The sequence below is a fragment of the Coregonus lavaretus genome (genome assembly GCF_964263955.1).
Source record: "Coregonus lavaretus genome assembly, contig: SUPER_35_unloc_3, whole genome shotgun sequence".
Taxonomy (NCBI): Eukaryota; Metazoa; Chordata; class Actinopteri; order Salmoniformes; family Salmonidae; genus Coregonus; species Coregonus lavaretus.
The window spans coordinates 665,207-687,694 of NW_028167179.1; the positions used below are offsets into that span (position 1 = coordinate 665,207).

The 22,488-nt window shown below is 41.8% G+C and overlaps 1 protein-coding gene across 1 annotated transcript; it reads left to right on the forward strand.

Annotated features, from left to right (window-relative positions):
- Positions 1-122: 122 nt before the first annotated feature.
- Positions 123-13,245, forward strand: LOC311110324 (uncharacterized protein). The gene is made up of 6 exons (XM_084188866.1): positions 123-533; positions 949-1,079; positions 2,880-3,044; positions 11,525-11,689; positions 11,926-12,037; positions 12,273-13,245. The coding sequence occupies exons 1-6, from the start codon at positions 251-253 to the stop codon at positions 13,226-13,228; spliced, it is 1,812 nt and encodes a 603-aa protein (XP_084044992.1). The 5' UTR covers positions 123-250; the 3' UTR covers positions 13,229-13,245.
- The last annotated feature ends 9,243 nt before the right edge of the window (positions 13,246-22,488 follow it).

Below are 22,488 nucleotides of genomic sequence, written 5' to 3' on the forward strand. Positions count from 1 at the left end.
TACAAGGCGTACAGAACAGGACTCTTATTCAGAAGGATTCCAAAAATCCGTGACTCGGAAGTACTTAATTCTTCTTGGCTGCGTCACATTGCTGGACCGCAGAGTTTCTAAACCATATAATGTACTGCCTTTGGTCGGACTTTTGCCCAAACGACAAAACCCCAGTGTCCAATTACAATTTCCAGGTTAGCGTTTTTTACTTCGCGTTGGAGACAGGACTTGGTTGACAGATGTTATTTAGCTGCTAACAATGGCTAACTGTATGGTTTTTCACACTCAAATAGCCTCCGTCATGGAGGTACTGGCGAATGCAGCCGTGTCAGAGATCTGTAAACTCGTAGACGACGACTATGCAGTGTTTCGTTTGGAAATAACTCAAAGCCAGAAAGAAAACAGGACATTGCGGAGGAAACTACAGCTACTTGAACTGAAGGTGGCACGGGAGCGCGCAGAGAGGACAATGCGAGAGCGCGTCCTCGCCAGTCGTCCTAGAAGTGTCAAGATCCTCGACCGAAACAGAGGAATGGCAAGAGGTACATTTTGCAGAAGGCCAAGACTGCCGGGTTTAGCGCTCGTTCCAGCACCCCACCCCGTTCCCCTCAGCGCACATGCGGCTTTACATGCGTTAACCTCATATGGTTAACCAAAGTTGGGTGTTGGGCAGTTTTTGGATTGTATGGAATAATTCCCCTGATTACTTAGCTATCTTGAACAAAGACACAATAACCAAGATTTTGATTTACAATCATTTCCTATTATTTATCATTGAAAACAATATGATGCATGGAACATAATCAATTGATCTATAAATAGTATATCAAGAAGTTATGCGAAGTGTTACCTTACATCTTTGCCTATTCTAGACAGTGTCAAAACTGTCAATAGTGTACATTATACCATTGAGCATTGACAGTATCTAACCACCTCTTTTCCCTCAATCATTCTCAGGTGAAGGACATCTCACTGGAGGCCACAGGAGCTTTGTGAAGCCAGCGGGACACAATATATGGAGAGACGACCAACCAATCACGGTTGATGAAGGGAGTGGAACCTCAACCCAGCACATTATCATAATAGAGGTTAGTGTAATAGTGTTGCATAAAAAAAGTAGTTACTTTGTAAATCAAATGTGGCCCGTTAATTTCAGAAAGGTGCCTCTTCAGCTATTCACTTGCTTACAGTGCATTCGGAAAGTATTCAGACCTCTTCACTTTTTCCACATTTTGTTACATTACAGCCTTTTTCTAAAATTGATTAAATAGTTTTTTCCCCTCATCAGTCTACACACAATACCCCATAATGACAAAGCAAAAACAGGATTTTATATATTTTTCCAAATTTATTACAAAACTGAAATATGACTTTTACATAAGTATTCAGACCATTTACTCAGTACTTTGTTGAAGCACCTTTGGCAGCGATTACAGCCTCAAGTCTTCTTGGGTATGACGCTACAAGCTTGGCACACCTGTATTTTGGGAGTTTCTCCCATTCTTCTCTGCAGATCCTTTCAAGCTCTGTCAGGTTGGATGGGGAGCGTCGCTGCACAGCTATTTTCAGGACTCTCCAGAGATGTTAGATCGGGTTCAAGTCCGTGCTCTGGCTGGGCCACTCAAGGACATTCAGAGATTTGTCCCCGAAGCCACTCCTGCGTTGGCTTGGCTGTGTGCTTAGGGTCATTGTCCTGTTGAAAGGTGAACCTTCACCCCAGTCTGAGGTCCTGAGCAGGTTTTCCTCAAGGATCTCTCTGTACTTTGCTCCGTTCATCTTTTCCTCTATCCTGACTAGTCTCCCAGTCCCTGCCGCTGAAAAACATCTCCACAGCATGATGCTGCCACCGCCATGCTTCACCGTAGGGATGGTATTGGCCAGGTGATGAGCGGTGCCTGGTTTCCTCCAGACGTGACGCTTGGCATTCAGGCCAAAGAGTTCAATCTTGGTTTCATCAGACCAGAGAATCTTGTTTCTCATGGTCTGAGAGTCCTTTAGGTACCTTTTGGCAAACTCCAAGCGGGCTGTCATGTGCCTTTTACTGAGGAGTGGCTTCCATCTGGCCACTACTATAAAGGCCTGATTGGTGGAGTGCTGCAGAGATGGTTGTCCTTCTGGAAGGTTCTCCCATCACCACAGAGGAACTCTGGAGCTCTGTCAGAGTGACCATCGGGTTATTGATCACCTCCCTGACCAAGGCCCTTGTCCCCCGATTGCCAGATCTAGAAAGGCGGCCAGATCTAGGAAGAGTATTGGTGTTTACAAACTTCTTCCATTTTAAGAATAATGGAGGCCACTGTGTTCTTGGGAACCTTCAATGCTGCAGACATTTTTTTGGTACCCTTTCCCAGATCTGTGCCTTGACACAATCTTGTCTCGGAGCTCTACGGACAATTCCTTCAACCTCATGGCTTGGTTTTTGCTCTGACATGCACTGTCAACTGTGGGACCATATATAGACAGGTGTGTGCCTTTCCAAATCATGTCCAATCAATTGAATTTACCACAGGTGGACTCCAATTAAGTTGTAGAAACATCTCAAGGATGATCAATCGAACCAGGATGCACCTTAGCTCAATTTCGATATAGCAAAACAATGTATTTCTGTTTTTTATTTTTTATACATTTGCAAGACCTTCTGCCAAAATCTGTTTTCACTTTGTCATTATAGGGTATTGTGAGTAGATTGATGAGGAAATGTTTTCATTTAACCCATTTTAGGATAAGGCTGTAACATAACAAAATGTGGAAAAAGTGAAGGGGTCTGAATACTTTCGGAATGCACTGTACATCTACATCCTCATTTATGAGCTTGTGAGACTTCCCTATGACATTGTTATCCAATTAAACTCATGTACCGGTAATAACCTTCTCTTTTCTTTTGTCAGTCTGCAGATGCAGAGGCTGCAGGTCCTGGGGTCAAGCAGGAGAGGGCTGAAGGAGAGGAGGACCCCCAGAACAGCAGAGACAGCCAGACTGGAGCGCAGAGTAGTCCTGCTGTAGCCACAGAGGACCCCACCACCGCCCCAGCGCAGCCCAGCAGCATCACGGAGGTCAGTGGAACGCCGAACACCATCTTCAAGACAGAGACATACTCCAAGACTTCAACGGGGCTGGGGCGACTGGGCTGTCTTCCTGCTCCCCTCTCAGAGTATTTACTTTATGGTAACCCGACGACGGTTCTGTCCCATCAGGACTCAGGTGACGTGTTACAGACTGTCAATGATCCGTCCTGTTCATACGCTACAGAGACAGAGATGATACCTGGTGACATGCCTGTGGGCTTAGATACACAGACTAATCCAATGAGAGGGGATTGGAACAGGTACAGTAGTAGTGTATACTCTGAAGGGTGCCTAGATAAGAAAGGGGAGGTTCTGGTCGTAGATGAGGTGACTGTGAAAGTGGAAGGCGACACTCCTCTGACATGGAATGTAGACAAGACTCACTTAACAGAAGGACAATCGCAGGGCAACACCAGTGACTTCTTAGACTACAGGGAAAGCTTTGAGACAAATCCAAATGTTGCGACCCACTCCCCTTTACACGCTTTCAGGGATCGCAACCCAGTGTCCATGTCAATGGGGCCTTCCGATTCACACAGCCACGTCCTTTTCGATCAGGTATTGAACTCAAACGACAGGGTTAGAGCCCAGGCTCGGGGAGGGGGAGCAACATCAGGCAAAAGTAAAGAGAAACGTTTCCTCTGCATGTTCTGTAATAAAGGCTTCAGCTGCCCCCAGAAGGTGGAGATCCACCAGAGGGTCCACACAGGGGAGAAACCGTACAGCTGTACCCAGTGTCACATTTGCTTCGCCCAGGCTGGTGACCTGAAGAGGCACCAGAGGGTCCACACAGGGGAGAAACCCTTCAGCTGTACCCAGTGTAACATGCGCTTTGCCCATGCTGGCAACCTGAAGAGACACCAGAGGGTCCACACAGGGGATAAATAATACAGCTGATCCCAGTGTGAGAAGAGATTCTACCGCCAACACCAGCTGAAGATGCACCTGAAGGTCCACATGGGAGAGAGGTGATTCACACTGAAGGAAGAGGTTCTCAGAGAGGAGCTACCTCAGGATACACCAGCAGAAAAGCATTCCATTGAAAGTAACCATTCCCCTCGATAGCTTCTGACGTTGAGATCAAACCCTGTATTAAAGACAAAGATGAATTGTCAAAAGATCCACAGTTGCATTTGGAATTACGACTGTAAGAGATTTCAGTGTTGAATATTCAGGAGGAATATTGCTTCCAGACATTGTGTGATAGGCACTGAGTGTACAAAACATAAGGAACAACTGCTCTTTCCATGACAGACTGACCAAGTGAATCCAGGTGAAACCTACAGTGTGATTCCTTATTGATGTCACCTGTTAAATCCACTTAAATCAGTGTAGATGAAGGGCAGGAGACAGGTTAAAGTATATTTTTTAAGCCTTGAGACAATTGAGACATTGATTGTGTATGTGTGCCATTCAGAGGGTGAATGGGCAAGACAAAAGTTTTAGTAAGTGCCAGGCGCACCGGTTTGAGTGTGTCAAGAACTGCAACGCTGTTGTTTCCCTTGTGTATCAAGAATGGTCCACCACCCAAAGGACATCCAACCAACTTGACACAACTCTGGGAAGCACTGGAGACCTTTGAGTCAATGCCGCGGCGAATTGAGGATGTTCTGATGGCAAAAGGGGGTGTAACTCAATATTAGGAAGGTGTTCCTAATATTTTGTGCACTCAGTGTATAAAAAATGTGTTAGTCCTTTGTAGGCCAGTGGTTCCTAACTCCAGTCCTCGAGTACCCCCAACAGCACACATTTTTGTTGTAGCCCCAGACAAAAAAACACCTGGTTCAACTCATTAACTATGTTTCCATTAATTTGTCCAGAGATTTTTTATTGACATGTATAACATTTGCATAGAAAATAGATGTGACAATTGCCTATTGCGGTGCGTTTCAATTTAACTATCTTGTGTCGATTAAAAACAGCAGACGTCATGACTTCACATAAAACATTTTTAAAAAGTTTTTCGCTAAAATGTGTCGCGCTGCATGAGGCAAATGGTGGTCACACCAGATACTGACTGGTATTCTGATCCACACCCGTATCTTTTTTTTGAAGGTATCTGTGACCAACAGATGCACATCTGTATTCCCAGTCATGTGGAATTAGGGCCTAATTTATTTATTTCAATTGACTGATTTCCTTATATGAACTGTAATGCAGTAAAATCTTAAATTGATGCATGTTGCGTTTATTTTTGTTCAGTATATACACACATAAATAAATCACAGACAGTGTGTCATCAGAAAAGCACCCCCACACCATAACACCTCTTCCTCCATGCTTTACGGTGGGAACTACACATGCAGAGATCATCCGTTCACCTACTCTGCGTCTCACAAAGACACGGCAGTTTGAACCAAAAATCTCATATTTGGACTCATCAGACCAAAGGACACATTTCCACCGGTCTAATGTCCACTGCTCGTGTTTCTTGTCCCAAGCAAGTCTCTTCTTCTTATTGGTGACCTTTGGTAGTGGTTTCTTTGCAGCAATTCGACGATGAAGGCCTGATTCACTCAGTCTCCTCTGAACAGTTGATGTTGAGATGTGTCTGTTACTTGAACTATGTGAAGCATTTATTTGGGCTGCAATTTCTGTAGCTGGTAACTCTAATGAACTTATCCTCTGCAGCAGAGGTAACTCTGGGTCTTCCTTTGCTGTGGCGGTCCTCATGTGAGCCAGTTTCATAATAGCGCATTATGATTTTTGCGACTGCACTTGAAGAAACGTTCAAAGTTCTTGACATTTTCCGTATTGACATTGACCTTCATGTCTTAAGGTAATGATGGACTGTCGTTTCTATTTGCTTATTTGAGCTGTTCTTGCCATAATATGGACTTGGTCTTTTACCAAATAGGGCTATCTTCTGTATACCACTCCCCTACCTTGTCACAACACAACTGATTGGCTCAAACGCATTAAGAAGGAAATAAATTCTACAAATTAACTTTTAACAAGGCACACCTGTTAATTGAAATGCATTCAAGGTGACTACCTCATGAAGCTGGTTGAAAGAATGCCAAGAGTGTGCAAAGCTGTCGTCAAGGCAAAGGGTGGCTACATTAAAGAATCTCAAATATAAAATATATTTTGATTTGTTTAACACTTTTTTGGTTACTATATGATTCCATGTGTTATTTCATAGATTTGATGTCTTCACTATTATTCTACAATGTAGAAAATCGTAAAAATAAAGAAAAACCCTGGAATGAGTAGGTGTGTCCAAACCTTTGACTGGTAGTGTATATAATTTATATATATACACACACACACACACACACACACACAGTGCCTTCGGAAGGTTTTCAGACCCCTTTACTTTTTCCACATTTTGTTATGTTACAGCCTTATTCTAAAATTGATTAGTTTTTTTTTTTTTACCCTCAATCTACACAGAATACCCCATAATGACATAGCAAAAACAGTTTTTTTTAGACATTTTTGCTAATTTATATTGAAGAAAAAAAAACTGAAATATCACATTTACATAAGTATTCAAACCCTTTACTCAGTACTTTGTTGAAGCACCTTTGGCAGCGATTACAGCCTCGAGTCGTCTTGGGTACACTCTAAAAATTAGGGATTCAACAAGGGTTATTCTAAGATCCTCAAAGTTCTTTGAAGAACCTTAGGGTTCTTGGCACTGAAAATTGCCTCTAAAAGGTTCTTCCAAGAACCCCATAGGAGGTGGGGTTCATCGAGGAACCTCCTTAGTTGGTGGGGGTTCTTGCAGGAACCTAACTGCCCAGCTGAAACATTTGGATTTGAAAGGACAGCAGGTGCAGGCACTTAACTAAATGTTTTAAGATCTCCTCAATTGAAGGTAAGGTTTGTCCCTTGTATGATCTAAATTGATATTGTTTTATGATGATGCCATCTATCTTTTCATATTTGTGCAAATCTGTCTAAAACAGAAAATGGATACAATTCAATGGATATCAATCAACAAAGAGGTAACGTTATGTATGCTATAAGAATATGTTGAAGGCTAGCTGTATTGGGTGCAGATGAATGAACTGCTCACTTTTGTGTCTGTGTCTTCAGGTATACAGACGAGGAGGCATACAATGGTATATCAGTTGGTTTTGGTGTATATCATGTAGATCACATGTACCATCCTCCTCCCTTACCTCTTAAATGAAAATCCCATAGGCCTCTACATTATGGACTTGGTATGTGTATGAAAACCATTATCACATTTACCACAAAAACCAAGGTATGAATACTGTTGTGTGCATGTTTTGTTAAACATCTGTATAATTAAAATTCACCCTCCCTACACTGATGAATATAACAGGAAACCTCTTCGATCACCACACTGCAAAATCATTATGGCTATGGATACGGAGAACATCAACTCATTAACATCAACACGCCAGAGGATATACCCATTGGACTTGGGACTCTGCTGGGAGTTGACCTCCTATTTTGATTTTTTTATTCTGCTTTCCCACTAAAATCATAATAGATATTGACAACTAAAATATTGTGTTATTGTTATGCGTATTATTATTACTACTAATTAATAATAATAATAGGGGAGGGGGGGTAGTTCAAAAATTAACCCCAAAAGGTTATTCAAAAGGTTATTTGAGGATCTATTAAAAGGGTTCTTCGAAGAACTTATAGGGGTTCCCCCACAGTTTCAATTTGAAGAACCCCTAAAGGATCCTCCAGGAACCTTTACCTTTTTAGAGTGTATGACGCTACAAGCTTGGAACACCTGTATTTGGGGAGTTTCTCCCATTCTTCTCTGCAGATCGTCGCTGCACAGCTATTTTCAGGTCTCTCGAGATGTTCGATCGGGTTCAAGTCCAGGCTCGCCACTCAAGGACATTCAGAGACTTGTCCCAGAGCCACTCCTGCGTTGTCTTGGCTGTGTACTTCGCGTCGTTGTCCTGTTGGAAGGTGAACCTTCACCCCAGTCTGAGTTCCTGAGCACTCTGGAGCAGGTTCTCCCATCTCCACAGAGGAACTCTAGAGCACATTTAGACCAAGGCCCTTCTCCCCCGATTGCTCAGTTTGGCCGGGCGGCCAGCTCTAGGAAGAGTCTTGGTGGTTCCAAACTTCTTCCATTTAAAAATGATGGAGCCCACTGTGTTCTTGGGGACCTTCAATGCTGCAGAAATGTTTTGGTACCCTTCCCCAGATCTGTGCCTCGACACGATCTTGTCTCGGAGGTCTACGAACAATTCCTTCGACCTCATGGCTTGGTTTTTGCTCTGACACGCACTGTGTGTCAGAGCTTATATAGACAAGTGTGTGCCTTTCCCAATCATGTCCAATCAATTGAATTTACCACAGGTGGACTCCAATCAAGTTGTAGAAACATCTCAAGGATGATCAATGGAAACAGGATGCACCTGAGCTCAATTTCGAGTCTCATAACAAAGGGTGTGAATACTTATGTAAATAAGGTATTTTTGTTTTTCATTTTTAATAAATTAGCAAGAATGTCTAAACCCTTTTTCGCTTTTGTCATTATGGGGTATTGTGTGTAGATTGCTGAGATTTTTATTTATTTATTCCATTTTAGAATAAGGCTATAACGTAACAAAATGTGGAAAAAGTCGAGGGGTCTGAATACTTTCCGAAGGCACGGTATATAGCAACACCTCCCCCATACACATTCCTGTCTCTTCTATAGATGTTATATCCTTGTATTGGTACTGCTGTATCATCAAAGGAATTCTCTAAGTGAGTCGCAGAAATGGCTAATATATGAATGCTATCTGATGTTAGCAAGTTATTGATTTAATTAACCTTATTTCTAAGGCTACATATATTAATATGAGCAATTTTTTTTTTCCCTTTCCTGGGTAGCTTCTCAGAGATAGACAGACATAATATGGAAAAGAACAAACAAAGTATGAGAAAAAAAAACATCAGTCCATTAATCAGTTGGGGGGTGTGTGTTTGCTGCGGTGTACGAACCCATAGGCTTGGCTCGCTCATCCATTCCAGGCTTTTGGGAGGGAGGGTGGACAATGAGCCTGTCATAGCGGATGTAAGCAATGTACCCACGCACTTTAGCAGCTTTCATAAGTTATTTTCTCTTCTGGCACACAGCTTCAAAAGCTTGAAGAATTTTGTCGAGAATAATGGGCAATTGTTGGTTAATCCAGGTGTGGAAAGCTCTTAGACTTACCCAGAAAGGCTCAAAGCTGTAATCGCTGCCAAAGGTGATTCTAACATGTGTTGACTCAGGGGGTTAAATACTTACAGTGGGGAAAAAGTATTTAGTCAGCCACCAATTGTGCAAGTTCTCCCACTTAAAAAGATGAGAGAGGCCTGTAATTAAGAAGTTGGACTGTTACAGGTCTGTGAGAGATTTCTGGCTCTCACAGACCTGTAACTTCTTCTTTAAGAGGCTCATCTGTCCTCCACTCGTTACCTGTATTAATGGCACCTGTTTGAACTTGTTATCAGTATGAAAGACACCTGTCCACAACCTCAAACAGTCACACTCCAAACTCCACTATGGCCAAGACGAAAGAGCTGTCAAAGGACACCAGAAACAAAATTGTAGACCTGCACCAGGCTGGGAAGACTGAATCTGCAATAGGTAAGCAGCTTGGTTTGAAGAAATCAACTGTGGGAGCAATTATTAGGAAATGGAAGACATACAAGACCACTGATAATCTCCCTCGATCTGGGGCTCCACGCAAGATCTCACCCCGTGGGGTCAAAATGATCACAAGAACGGTGAGCAAAAATCCCAGAACCACTCGGGGGGACCTAGTGAATGACCTGCAGAGAGCTGGGACCAAAGTAACAAAGCCTACCATCAGTAACACACTACGCCGCCAGGGACTCAAATCCTGCAGTGCCAGACGTGTCCCCCTGCTTAAGCCAGTACATGTCCAGGCCCGTCTGAAGTTTGCTAGAGTGCATTTGGATGATCCAGAAGAGGATTGGGAGAATGTCATATGGTCAGATGAAACCAAAATAGAACTTTTTGGTAAAAACTCAACTCGTCATGTTTGGAGGACAAAGAATGCTGAGTTGCATCCAAAGAACACCATACCTACTGTGAAGCATGGGGGTGGAAACATCATGCTTTGGGGCTGTTTTTCTGCAAAGGGACCAGGACGACTGATCCGTGTAAAGGAAAGAATGAATGGGGCCATGTATCGTGAGATTTTGAGTGAAAACCTCCTTCCATCAACAAGGGCATTGAAGATGAAACGTGGCTGGGTCTTTCAGCATGACAATGATCCCAAACACACCGCCGGGCAACGAAGGAGTGGCTTCGTAAGAAGCATTTCAAGGTCCTGGAGTGGCCTAGCCAGTCTCCAGATCTCAACCCCATAGAAAATCTTTGGAGGGAGTTGAAAGTCTGTGTTGCCCAGCGACAGCCCCAAAACATCACTGCTCTAGAGGAGATCTGCATGGAGGAATGGGCCAAAATAACAGCAACAGTGTGTGAAAACCTTGTGAAGACTTACAGAAAACGTTTGACCTGTGTCATTGCCAACAAAGGGTATATAACAAAGTATTGAGAAACTTTTGTTATTGACCAAATACTTATTTTCCACCATAATTTGCAAATAAATTCATTAAAAGTCCTACAATTTGATTTTCTGGAAAACATTTTCTCATTTTGTCTGTCATAGTTGACGTGTACCTACGATGAAAATTACAGGCCTCTCTCATCTTTTTAAGTGGGAGAACTTGCACAATTGGTGGCTGACTAAATACTTTTTTCCCCCACTGTATCTAATTATGATATAATAGTGTTTTATTTTTTATACAAATATTATAATTTTACTTCCACTTTGACATCTATTATGTGTAGATCGTTGACAACAAAATGTGGAAAAAGTCAAGGGGTGTGAATACGTTCTGAAGGCACTGTATATGATTTCCCCAAATGCTTATTTCATAACATCCATTCATCTACTTAATTTCTCTACCAAGACACTTTTAATGAGAAAATTAATGTAGTTTCTCATGCAGATTTGTAGTTTAGGTATGTGTATGTGTGGTTTTCATATGGTGTATTTAAAATATGTTTATATTTAATAAACACAAAATGGGAATTTTCATTCTAAGTCTTTCATTGAGACTCTCTTTAGTATACATTACATCTGATATCACCCTATTTTGCATTCACCTGACAGCGCTTTATAACTAAATATATAGTGAGCTCCAAAAGTATTGGGACAGTGGCACGTTTTGTTGTTTTGGCTCCACCCACGTTTTGGCTTACTGTAATACCTACACATTCCCACACACAAACACCTACTGTACATGTCAAAATAGTTTAGTCAGGTTTGTCTGATGACATTTGACTTATCATAGCTGACTTATTTTTACCCACAACATCATATTTATGTCCACCATGATGAGCTTAACAATGATGAAGTCATTATTTAACTACAGTATAGGACTCAAACATCTGTGTGTGTATGTACATACTTGAGGGAGTATATGTCTGTGTAATCTATATCACCTGTCTCTTCCAGGAGGAGGAGGGTCCAGAGGTGCTGCTGGTGAAAGAGGAGGGGTGTGAGGAGGGTCTGGGGAACCCTGAGGGGACCATGGTCATGGAGGACAACCAGACTACACCTCCTCCTGAACCCACAGAGGAACCAGCTGAGCAGCACAAGACCACGCACAGTCTCACTGAGGTGAGCCCACTGTGAACTACTGTCCGAATGGTATTTGGTCAGGTCTTAATTCATTTTGTCTTAAGTGTGGGACCATGCCATTGAATTATCCAACCATTAATATTGTATTAAATCAACTAACATGTTTGCGTTGTACTCATAGCAATCCCTCATTGCCCAATCAGAAGATGCTCCATAGCAGGGTGCTCATATCAGATTTCTTGATCCAACATCCTCTCACTCTGTATCTCTTACAGTCCGTAGACATGGAGGATGGGAAGCCTGATCTTCTGCTGGTCAAAGAGGAGACAATAGAAGACAGACCAGAGAGCATTGATCTGCTGAGTGGACTAAAGATGGGGGAGCAAGGTAAGGGAGAAATACATATAGCATATATACAGTAATATATCTTCAGTGGGAATAGTGATACTCCTGGCTATAGTTTTTTCTTCATTCATAAGATTAAATCAATACAACTTATGTTTGCATACAAAAACACACATTATAATGTATGAACTTGACCAGGTAATTGACAAAATAAACTCCATATGTAGAGTTTTCTCTGCCATGTTTGTGAAGTCTATTTTCTAACCTCTTCCTGCAGGTAATTGGCTGGAGGCTAACAGAGGATACTGGGCGACCATCTTGGATTCCCAGACCCAGACGGGAGCAGCCAAGGGCCCGGGGGACAACATCACTGAGCAGTCCAGGACCAGAGGCGACATAGTGGAGATCAGCGGATGGGACAGCGTCCTCAACTCTGGGTTGGGGAACAACAGTGTTAACCACAACCAGAAACAGATAGTCGAACACAAAACAACAACCAATCATATTATCCATGACAACAAACTGCCTGAGAACAGGGTGAGGATTAGATTTGGTCTACGGGGACAGGGAGGTGTCCCTATGCAGCGGGAGAGAACAGACACAGACTCGGCTAGCGATGCTCCATCCTGCTCCTATCGTTGTGATTCAGAGACCCCTCAGGTTACCCCCCCAACAGGTGCAGCCTTCACCATGCCTTCTATAGGATCTATCAACTGGAACATGGAGCCTGTGACAACACAGACACTCCCTGGCCTTCGTCCTCCTCACACTCTCCTAATGTTAAACCAGACCTCAGACAATGCCAGTGCCTCAATACTAAATGGATACACAAGCCTATTGACAAATGACAGTAGTAGTAACGCTATCAGCAGATCCGGTGGCAAAGAGAAGCGCTTCCCATGTTCGTTCTGTGGGAAAGTCTTCAGTTTCCCCAAACAGGTGGAGATCCACCAGAGGATGCACACGGGGGAGAAACCATTCAGCTGCCACCTGTGCCGGGCCAGTTTCTCCCACTCGTCCAGCCTGAAGAGGCACCAGAGGGTCCACACAGGGGAGAGACCCTACAGCTGCCCCCAGTGTGAGAAGAGGTTCTCCCACCAGCACCAGCTGAAGAGGCACCTGAAGGTCCACACGGGAGAGAGGCCATTTGCCTGTTATCACTGCGGGAAGAGGTTCTCAGAGAAGAGATACCTCAGTATACACCAGCAGAAAATGCACACGGCCCATGTATAGTGACATACAGTGCTATGAAAAAGTATTTGCCCCCTTTCTAATTTTCTCTACTTTTGCATATTTGTGATACTGAATGTTATCAGATCTTCAACCAAAACCTAATATTAGATCAAGGGAACATACGTGAACAAATAACACAACAATTACATATTCATTTCATAAACAAAGTTATGCAACACCCAATTCCCCTGTGTGAAAAAGTAATTGCCCCCTTACACTCAATAACTGGTTGGGCCACCTTTAGCTGCAATGACTCCAACCAAATGCTTCCTGTAGTTGTTGATCAGTCTCTCACGTCGCTGTGGAGGAATTTTGGCCCACTCTTCCATGCAGAACTGCTTTAACTCAGTGCCGTGTGGGTTTTCAAGCATGAACTGCTCGTTTCAAGTCCTGCCACAACATCTACATTGGGATTAGGTCTGGACTTTGACTAGGCCATTCCAAAACTTCAAATTTGTTGCTTTTAAGCAATTTTCATGTAGACTTGATTGTATGTTTTGGATCATTGTCTTGCTGCATGACACAGCTGCGCTTCAGCTTCAGCTCACAGACGGATGGTCTGACATTCTCCTGTAGAATTCTCTGATACAGAGCAGAATTCATGGTTCCTTCTATTAAGGCAAGTCGTCCAGGTCCTGAGGCAGCAAAGCATCCCCAAACCATCACACCACCACCACCATGCTTGACCTTTGGTATGATGCTCTTACTGTGGAATGCAGTTTTTGGTTTTCTCAAATATGAAAAAGTAGAGAAAATTAGAAAGGGGGCAAATACTTTTTCATAGCACTGTATAATGTAGTCCTAGTTAGTTGGTTTGTAGTTATTTCTGTTGGTTTTGGATGTAGTAGGGAACTGGATGAGATGAACTGAGGAAAGAATGAGTATGATGAGGCAGAGTAGATGATATGGTGGTGGTCGGTGTTATGGCATCTGTACAAATGCTTCATTGATGAAAAGTGACAACCTTGTCCTGTTGTTTGATTATGTTTTTTTTTATAATGAGGAAATGACAGTGCCTTAATTCATGCTTACCTGACAAAGTATTGAACACATTTATTTTGGTTATTGAACCAAAATAAATGTGGTCTTAATACATTTTCATCCGGTAACAGAATTACAGTAATGGAATTACATCATGGGTCCCTGATCTATATACTATACAGAAATGCATAATTATGGATATAAATATAATTTGCTTCATGGTGATGTATCCTGAATAGGTACACAAAGGTAGAGAAATATGTATTATCCGTATTTTTCATATTTGGGTATTATTCTACACACTGGCTATTATTGTAATGATCTCCACCACCAAACAAGACCACATTTGGTTGATCCGGACCAGACAAAATCTGAAACCATCATAGACGTCTATGTTTCATAAGTTTGGTCATCATAGTAGAGAACCATACAGCACAGTAGAGTTAAGTACAGTAGAGTACATTATACTGTCAGTATGTGTTACACCTGTGCTGGCCTGTCATCTCGTTAGTCAGAAGGTGTTTCACCTGTGCTGGCACAGGTGATATTTAAGAGCGGCTGGCCCAGTGCTCCAGTTGGCTTGAGAGATGTGGAGGGCTAACAGTTGGTGCTCGGTATTTGATTTATAAAAAACAATCCTTTATCTGATGTTCCCTGTTTTAGTTTTGCTCAACTTTTTAGTTTGCTTCCTATCTTTAAGTTTGGTGTGGGTTTTAATTTCGTTTGCCTTTTCTTGGGCAAATTTAATGGGCGCTCATGGTGGGTATATTTTAGTGTTGCTAGTCAACTTTCAGTGGACACCCCCATGAGTGTCTTTCAGGAACCCTCCTAGAAACCCACCTGTTTCGTTTTTCGTTTCTTGCTGGGGAATGTAACAAAATGGGGGCTCGTCCGAGATCTTCATGCCCTGGAGTATGGTAGTCGCTCTAATCGCCTACTCTGAAGCTCTGCTTTGCCCAGATATTTGAGTGTTCAAAAGACACTTTTGTGGTAGAGTTTCTGTCACTGACATCCACCCTGAGGAGTTCTAATCATTTTTGAAAGTTGCATAAACACACAAGCTAATAAAGTAAAAAAAAAAAAAAAAAAAGCCATGGACTTTAAGTTGGAAGCATTTGTGGAAAACCCTACATGGAAGATGCTAGATAAATGTACGAAGAAGAGTCTGCTCGTCATTACATCAAAGTTGCACATGCCGATTCAAAAGCAGTATTCAAAGAGCTGGTCTATACTGCTTTGGTGGAGGTGGAAATCCTTCCGGAGAGGGAGGATGATGAAAAGGTTCCTACGGGTGGTAGAGTACACCCCATAGATGTGCAACTGCGAGAGATAGAACTAAAGGCAAAAGGAAACAGAAACTAGAGCTTGAGCACAAGGAAAGGGAAAGAGAATGTGCAGCCAGATTAGAACAGGAACATGAGCATGCCATTCGATTGAGAGAGATGGATCTGGAAGCACTCCGAATCCAGTCAGGCCATCCTGCACCCTCAACAGAGTTTGATCTTGGTCGGAACAGCCGACTTGTACCGCCTTTCAACGAAAACGAGGTGGACGTATATTTTACTCTGTTTGAGCGGATTGCCACATCCCTAAAATGGCTGCGAGTTTGGTGGAGGAAGAATAATGGTCTGGGGCTGTTTTTCATGGTTCGGGCTAGGCCCCTTAGTTCCAGTGAAGGGAAATATTAACGCTACAGCATACTATGACATTCTAGACGATTCTGTGCTTCCAACTTTGTGGCAACAGTTTGGGGAAGGACCTTTCCTGTTTCAGCATGACAATGCCCCCGTGCACAAAGCGAGGTCCATACAGAAATTGTTTGTCGAGATCGGTGTGGAAGAACTTGACTGGCCTGCGCAGAACCCTGACCTCAACCCCATCGAAACACCTTTGGGATTCATTGGAACGCCGACTGCAAGCCAGGCCTAATCGTCCAACATCAGTGCCCGACCTCACTAAAGTCCCTGCAGCAATGTTCCAACAACTAGTGGAAAGCCTTCCCAGAAGACTGGATGCTGTTAAAGCAGGGGGGACCAACTCCATATTAATGCCCATGATTTTGGAATGAGATGTTTGATGAGCAGGTGTCCACATACTTTTGGTCATGTAGTGTATTTAGTCACTGCTCCTCCAAAGTGTACGCTGCTTTATCTCTTGACCAGAGCTCAGATTATGACACTGTTAAAGCTGCTATCTTTCAGGCTTATGAGTTGATCTCAGAGGCATACAGACAACAGTTCCGTAAATGACAAAATACAGAATCACAAAGCCATGTTGAATTGGCAAGGGAGCAAGCATGTCTTTTTGATCGGTGGTTTGGTTCTCAAGAGGTCAAGGACCTTGAGGATTTAAAGACACTCATCAAGCACTGCAGCAGTAATGAAAGTAGGAAAGTGTATCTATAGGCTTGCGTTGTTGTTATTATTAGCGGCTTGGGTCTTTTTTAATAGAGAAATATTCACTTTTTCTGTTCATCGGAGTAACAACATGAATTTGTGCATGAGGCACAAATAATGTGGTGCAACTCGAGTTTCGCCATCAGCTGGAAGACGGTGTCCCTTTTTGGTCAGTGTCAGTGGAGGAAAGGGAGAGCGGAGGGATGTTGAGAAGCGGACCCTCAGTCTGCTGCTCTCTCCCTCCGCTGAGACTGACCATCAGATGCAGGCACCGTCAGCCCAGTAAAATAAAAATAAAAAGCAAATTATTTAAATGTATGCTCACTCAGCTGTGCTTCACAAGTAATACAACAATGGATCTATTACCGCTGTGATCATATAGCTATCTCAAATTCTGAAATATATATTTTTTTTATGGCCCAAACAACAATGCATTGGCATTGCAATTCAAGCAAAGCCAATATGCAGTGATAATGAATTGGGCCTATAGCCTACTGCACAAACCTCATTGCTACAGTACTGTTTTGAATTGGTTAATGTTGCATAGGCTTACGTTTTTTAAGTCGTAAAAAAAATCTAAGCTGTAGATCTCGGCTTGCATTTTGACTCAATGCGATCTTGACACAGAAAAGGTTGGTGACCACTGTTCTAGAGTTTTCCCTGTTAACACTATCAACGTTTCCCTTTACTGTGGCAATTGTGATCGAATCAATGCAATATTAGCCACTTTCAATGCAACATACCGAAACAAAACAAACTATGGAAGAGATTTTGTTGTGGCAGAACGCATCGGAGTAGGATTCCATTGCATTGACACGCACTACTCACCCGTACTCTACACAGACTGGTGCGGCATAAACAATCAGAGCTGCAGTAGGCCTATATGCAAATAGACCATTGCCATATATGGATCTGTGCCATTTACTTTGAACTGGATTGTGTTTACAGCATGAGCAGTCGTGAGTAGATGCGCTTGTTTTGAGATCAAAGCGAGAGCTGTATGTAGCCACGTGTGCACATTTTGTTCATATACTTTGCTAGTTAGTGAGTTATTAGTCCAATTATAGATCATTTGTAGTCAGTAATAGGGGAGTGATTGTTTCCTACAAGAGCACAAAACGTGTACATTTCTAGACATCTTTGAAAAGCAAGTCAGGTAAAGAGCATTTTTTTGTCTTAAAGGGGCAGTGTTGTATTTTGAGACAGGTTTGAATAAGCTAAGTAGCCAGTAGGCAGAGGGTAGCATAATTTGTCTGATTCTCTGTAATAATGGTATGGGAATAATAATGCATTTGATTTTGTAAAGTGGTTTCTTGCATCAAACAACACAACAACATTTTCAGTCACCGCCTTGTCTGAAGGACAAGTGGATAAACAGGTTAATTTCAAGCCCTGCATGTTTTCTTTCAAAAGTCTCATGGAATGTAGGCCTACATTGAACACCACACATTGGCTGCTACTGTAGGCTGAATGATAGAACAGCTATTTCCATGTTAAAATGTTATGGGATGCATTTTCTCCATTGTTTTTGATGGTAGGCCTCTCTGGTAGGTCTGTGGTCCTCTGTAGCTCAATTGGTAGAGCATGGAGCTTGTAACGCCAGGGTAGTGGGTTCGATCCCCGGGACCACCCATACGTAAAAATGTATGCACACATGACTGTAAGTCGCTTTGGATAAAATTGTCTACTAAATGGCATATTATTATGATTAAATAGCCACAGTAGCCTACATGGCCACTGTTAAAACTGTAACTTAAAGCAGGTACAGCCTCAGTGTTCACAGTAAACAGGCGCTGGAAGTTGCACAGAATTTTCACAACGTTCAAGTTTGCGCTCAGCAGACCTGAAATTTGCTCAGTGCTGGAAAAAATGAGAGGGAACATTGTTTGTGCCTACTATGATTTCCCATTGAAGCCAATTCAATTGCAGTAATTCCGTTACTGATTTTTCAGTAATTCCGTTACAGAATTGGTAACAGAATTACGAGTTTTAATCGCTTAATAATTCATAAACAAACTTGATTTCAGTAAAAATACTACAACTAATTGGTAGGTATACTTATTACTTCTGTGAACTTCCATTATCCTCCGTCTTTGTGAGGGAGAGAAATTAGAAAATATCTTAAAGTAATGTGGGTTTTTGGTAACGGAATTACAAGGCGCAAGGCAAATAATTTCTCAAAATTTACACTGAGCAAAAATATAAAACGCAACATGTAAAGTATTGGTCCCATGCAACACACTATCACAGCTTATTGTGAGATGGACACAAATTACTTATTCAAAATTCGTGACAGGCACATGAAAAAATCCACTTTTTCGTGTGTATTACACAGTTTTCTTTATTCATAATGTATTTGTGTACATTACACAAATTTCAATTTGTTGTGGCTAATGTTAGCTAGGCTAGCTAGGTGGCTAACATTAGCTAGGCTGGGGGTTAGGGTTAGTTAACATGCTAGGTAAGTACAGCGCATTCGGAAAGTATTCAGACCCCTTCCCTTTTTCCACATTTTGTTACGTTACAGCCTTATTCTAAAATTGATTAAATAGTTTTTTTTCCCTCATCAATCTACACACAATACCCCATAATGACAAAGCGAAAACAGGTTTTTAGAAATGTTTGCAAATGTATTTAATATAAAAATCAGAAATACCTTATTTACATAAGTATTCAGACCCTTTGCTATGAGACTTGAAAATGAGCTCAGGTGCATCCTGTTTCCATTGATCTTTATTTTAATTTAATTTTTTACCTTTATTTAACTAGGAAAGTCAGTTAAGAACAAATTCTTATTTGCGGGGACGGGGGCTGGGATTAAAAATAAAATAATATAGGAAAAAACACACATCCCGACATGAGAGACAGGCACATGACAGTCCGCTTGGAGTTTGCCAAAAGGCACCTAAAGACCATGAGAAACAAGATTCTCTGGTCTGATGAAACCAAGATTGAACTCTTTGGCCTGAATGCCAAGCGTCACGTCTGGAGGAAACCTGGCACCATCCCTACGGTAAAGCATGGTTGTGGCAGCATCATACTGTGGGGTTGTTTTTCAGTGGCAGGGACTGGGAGACTAGTCAGGATCAAGGGAAAGATGAATTTAGCAAAGAACAGAGAGATCCTTGATGAAAACCTGCTCCAGAGCACTCAGGACCTCAGACTGGGGTGAAGGTTCACCTTCCAACAGGACAACGACCCTAAGCACACAGCTAAGACAATGCAGGAGTGGCTTCAGGATAAGTCTCTGAATGTCCTTGAGTGACCCAGCCAGAGCCCGGACTTGAACCCGATCTAACATCTCTGGAGAGACCTGAAAATAGCTTTGCAGCGATGCTCCCCATCCAACCTGACAGAGCTTGAGAGGATCTATAGAGAAGAATAGGAGAAGCTCCCCAAATACAGGTGTGCCGAGCTTATAGCGTCATACACAAGAAGACTCAAGGCTGTAATCGCTGAAAGATGCTTCAACAAAGTACTGAGTAAAGGGTCTGAATACTTATGTAAATGTGATATTTCCGTTTTTTTTTTTTTTATACATTTGCAAAAAAAATTAAAAACCTGTTTTGGCTTTTTCATTATTGGGCATTGTGTGTAGATTAATGAGGAAAAAAAGCAATTTAATCAATTTTAGAATAACGCTGTAACATAACAAAATGTGGAAAATGTCCAGGGGTCTGAGTACTTTCCGAATTCACTGTTGAAGTATGTCTGTGATAAATATACGTTGATATATATAAAATATCATATAAATCTAAATTGGAGAAAAAATTGTACTTAAGTATATTCTTAGTATATTAGATAAATAGCTAAACAAATATATTTTGAATACACCTTACGTACATTGTATATTTCTCAAATTAGAAGTATACTCAAATTCAAATTCAGTGTAAATGTAAGTTTGATGTAGTTGACCAATCAGCGTCATTGTATTATTAGTATACTAGCATGATCAATGAGATGGAATTCCTGTATTTTCTTTACAAATGAAGTGTATTTATAATGTGTTTCAAGTATACTTTTACAAATAGACAACTACTCATTAACCACATTGGCTATTGTAATTAGCATGTAAAGGTTACCTTAATTGACCAAGGGTTCTTCTCAGCCAATGTTACAACAGGATATTTACAAAGAAGTTGTGGCTGGAGTGGCACTAAACAATACACAACACTAAACAATACATTAATTGCACTATAATGGTGACAAACGGTGTCCACAAACTGTTAGGGCCTACATAAAGCAGTCCCAACACCTTACCACTGCTACACCTGGCTATCAGCAGAGCCTTGTCTGGCAGCAAAACAGTTAAATCAGCCTCATGTACTAAAAATAGCTGATATGGCTGTCTTGCTTAAACAAATGTGGTTTCTACTGACAATTGAGATGTACAAACTATGGCATAAGGGGACGACGAGGGGATAAGAGGCAATTCGTAATTTCGATGAAGACATTAATGAGCGAGCTAGGACGGACATAGTCAATATAATTATTTGTTCAGCACTTTTGAAATGTACAGCGACAGAATTCAGAACATGGGCCGTTCTTACAGTATTCTCCCTGTACACCAAGTCATAACCGTAGGATAAATAAAGTCGACATATAATGAAAGCTCTTACAATATTCGATGATGACATTTCACTAGAACAGGCTATAGGCTACATGTGCACCACCAAGTCAGAACAGTAGGCTAAATTATGAGGGGAAAAGGGACCAAATTATTAGGGTGAGGCACATGGGCTACTAACAGCTTACTACACAACATACACTTAGTATTACTTTCTTAGGTACAGTATACATATATCCCTGGCATATTACATAATTTATGCAGCAGCATACAATACATTTTTGGACTCACCTTGTTGTGCTGTGCTCACTAGAACAGGAAGGTGGCGCGGCGGTCCATCGTGGGAAAACTTTGTCTTCAAAGTCTGGAATTCTCTGGATTTATGTTGCTTTCAAGACAACTGAGAACTCTGAAATAAACAAGGTCGAATCATGACGTCAGTGATCTTCAGGTTGGAGCTCTTGAAAGAGGCCAGAGTTCCCGACTTGGAATTCCGAGTAGGATGACTGTTCAAAACCAATTTTCCCAGTCGGAGCTTGTTTTCTTTCAGAGTTCCCAGTTGTCTTGAAAGCAACATAAATCCAGAGAATGCCAGACTTTGAAGACAAAGTTTTCCCACGATGGACCGCCGCGCCACCTTCCTGTTCTAGTGAGCACAGCACAACAAGGTGAGTCCAAAAATGTATTGTATGCTGCTGCATAAATTATGTAATATGCCAGGGATATATGTATACTGTACCTAAGAAAGTAATACTAAGTGTATGAGTGTCTGAGATTTCCCAGTTCCGAGTTTCCAGTTGTTTTGAACGCGGCAGAAGTCATGCTGGATTGACAGCATGGGCGATGTTGAATGTTTATCCTTTTAAGCTTGGAAAAGAGACCCTTAAACCCAGACTTGGACCACACACCCACTCCACTGAATAGCAGGCTAGTTGAATTTACGATTTACAACTTGTTGTGTAATGTTTATGTCCAATGGCCGATGAGCACTGATACGTTTTATCTATAATTTCTCTTCATAATTTCTCTTCATATGACAAGGATTTACCAGTAGATTGTCGACTTGATTCATGATGATGACTGTTAGCTTGCTAGCTAAGTTTTTGAAAGTATGATGTTGACATGATCAGTCCAATCAAAGCTACGGTAGATATAACGTGATTTTACGTAATTTTATCTACGGCCAATAACCTTGAGCCTACTTGAATGGGCACTTCTAATGTAACTCTATGCGGCTTTATTAACTCAATGAAGTTGTTTGCAAACTGATATGTGGCACGTATTAATGCCAAAATAACATGCAAAACAGGCCAAAA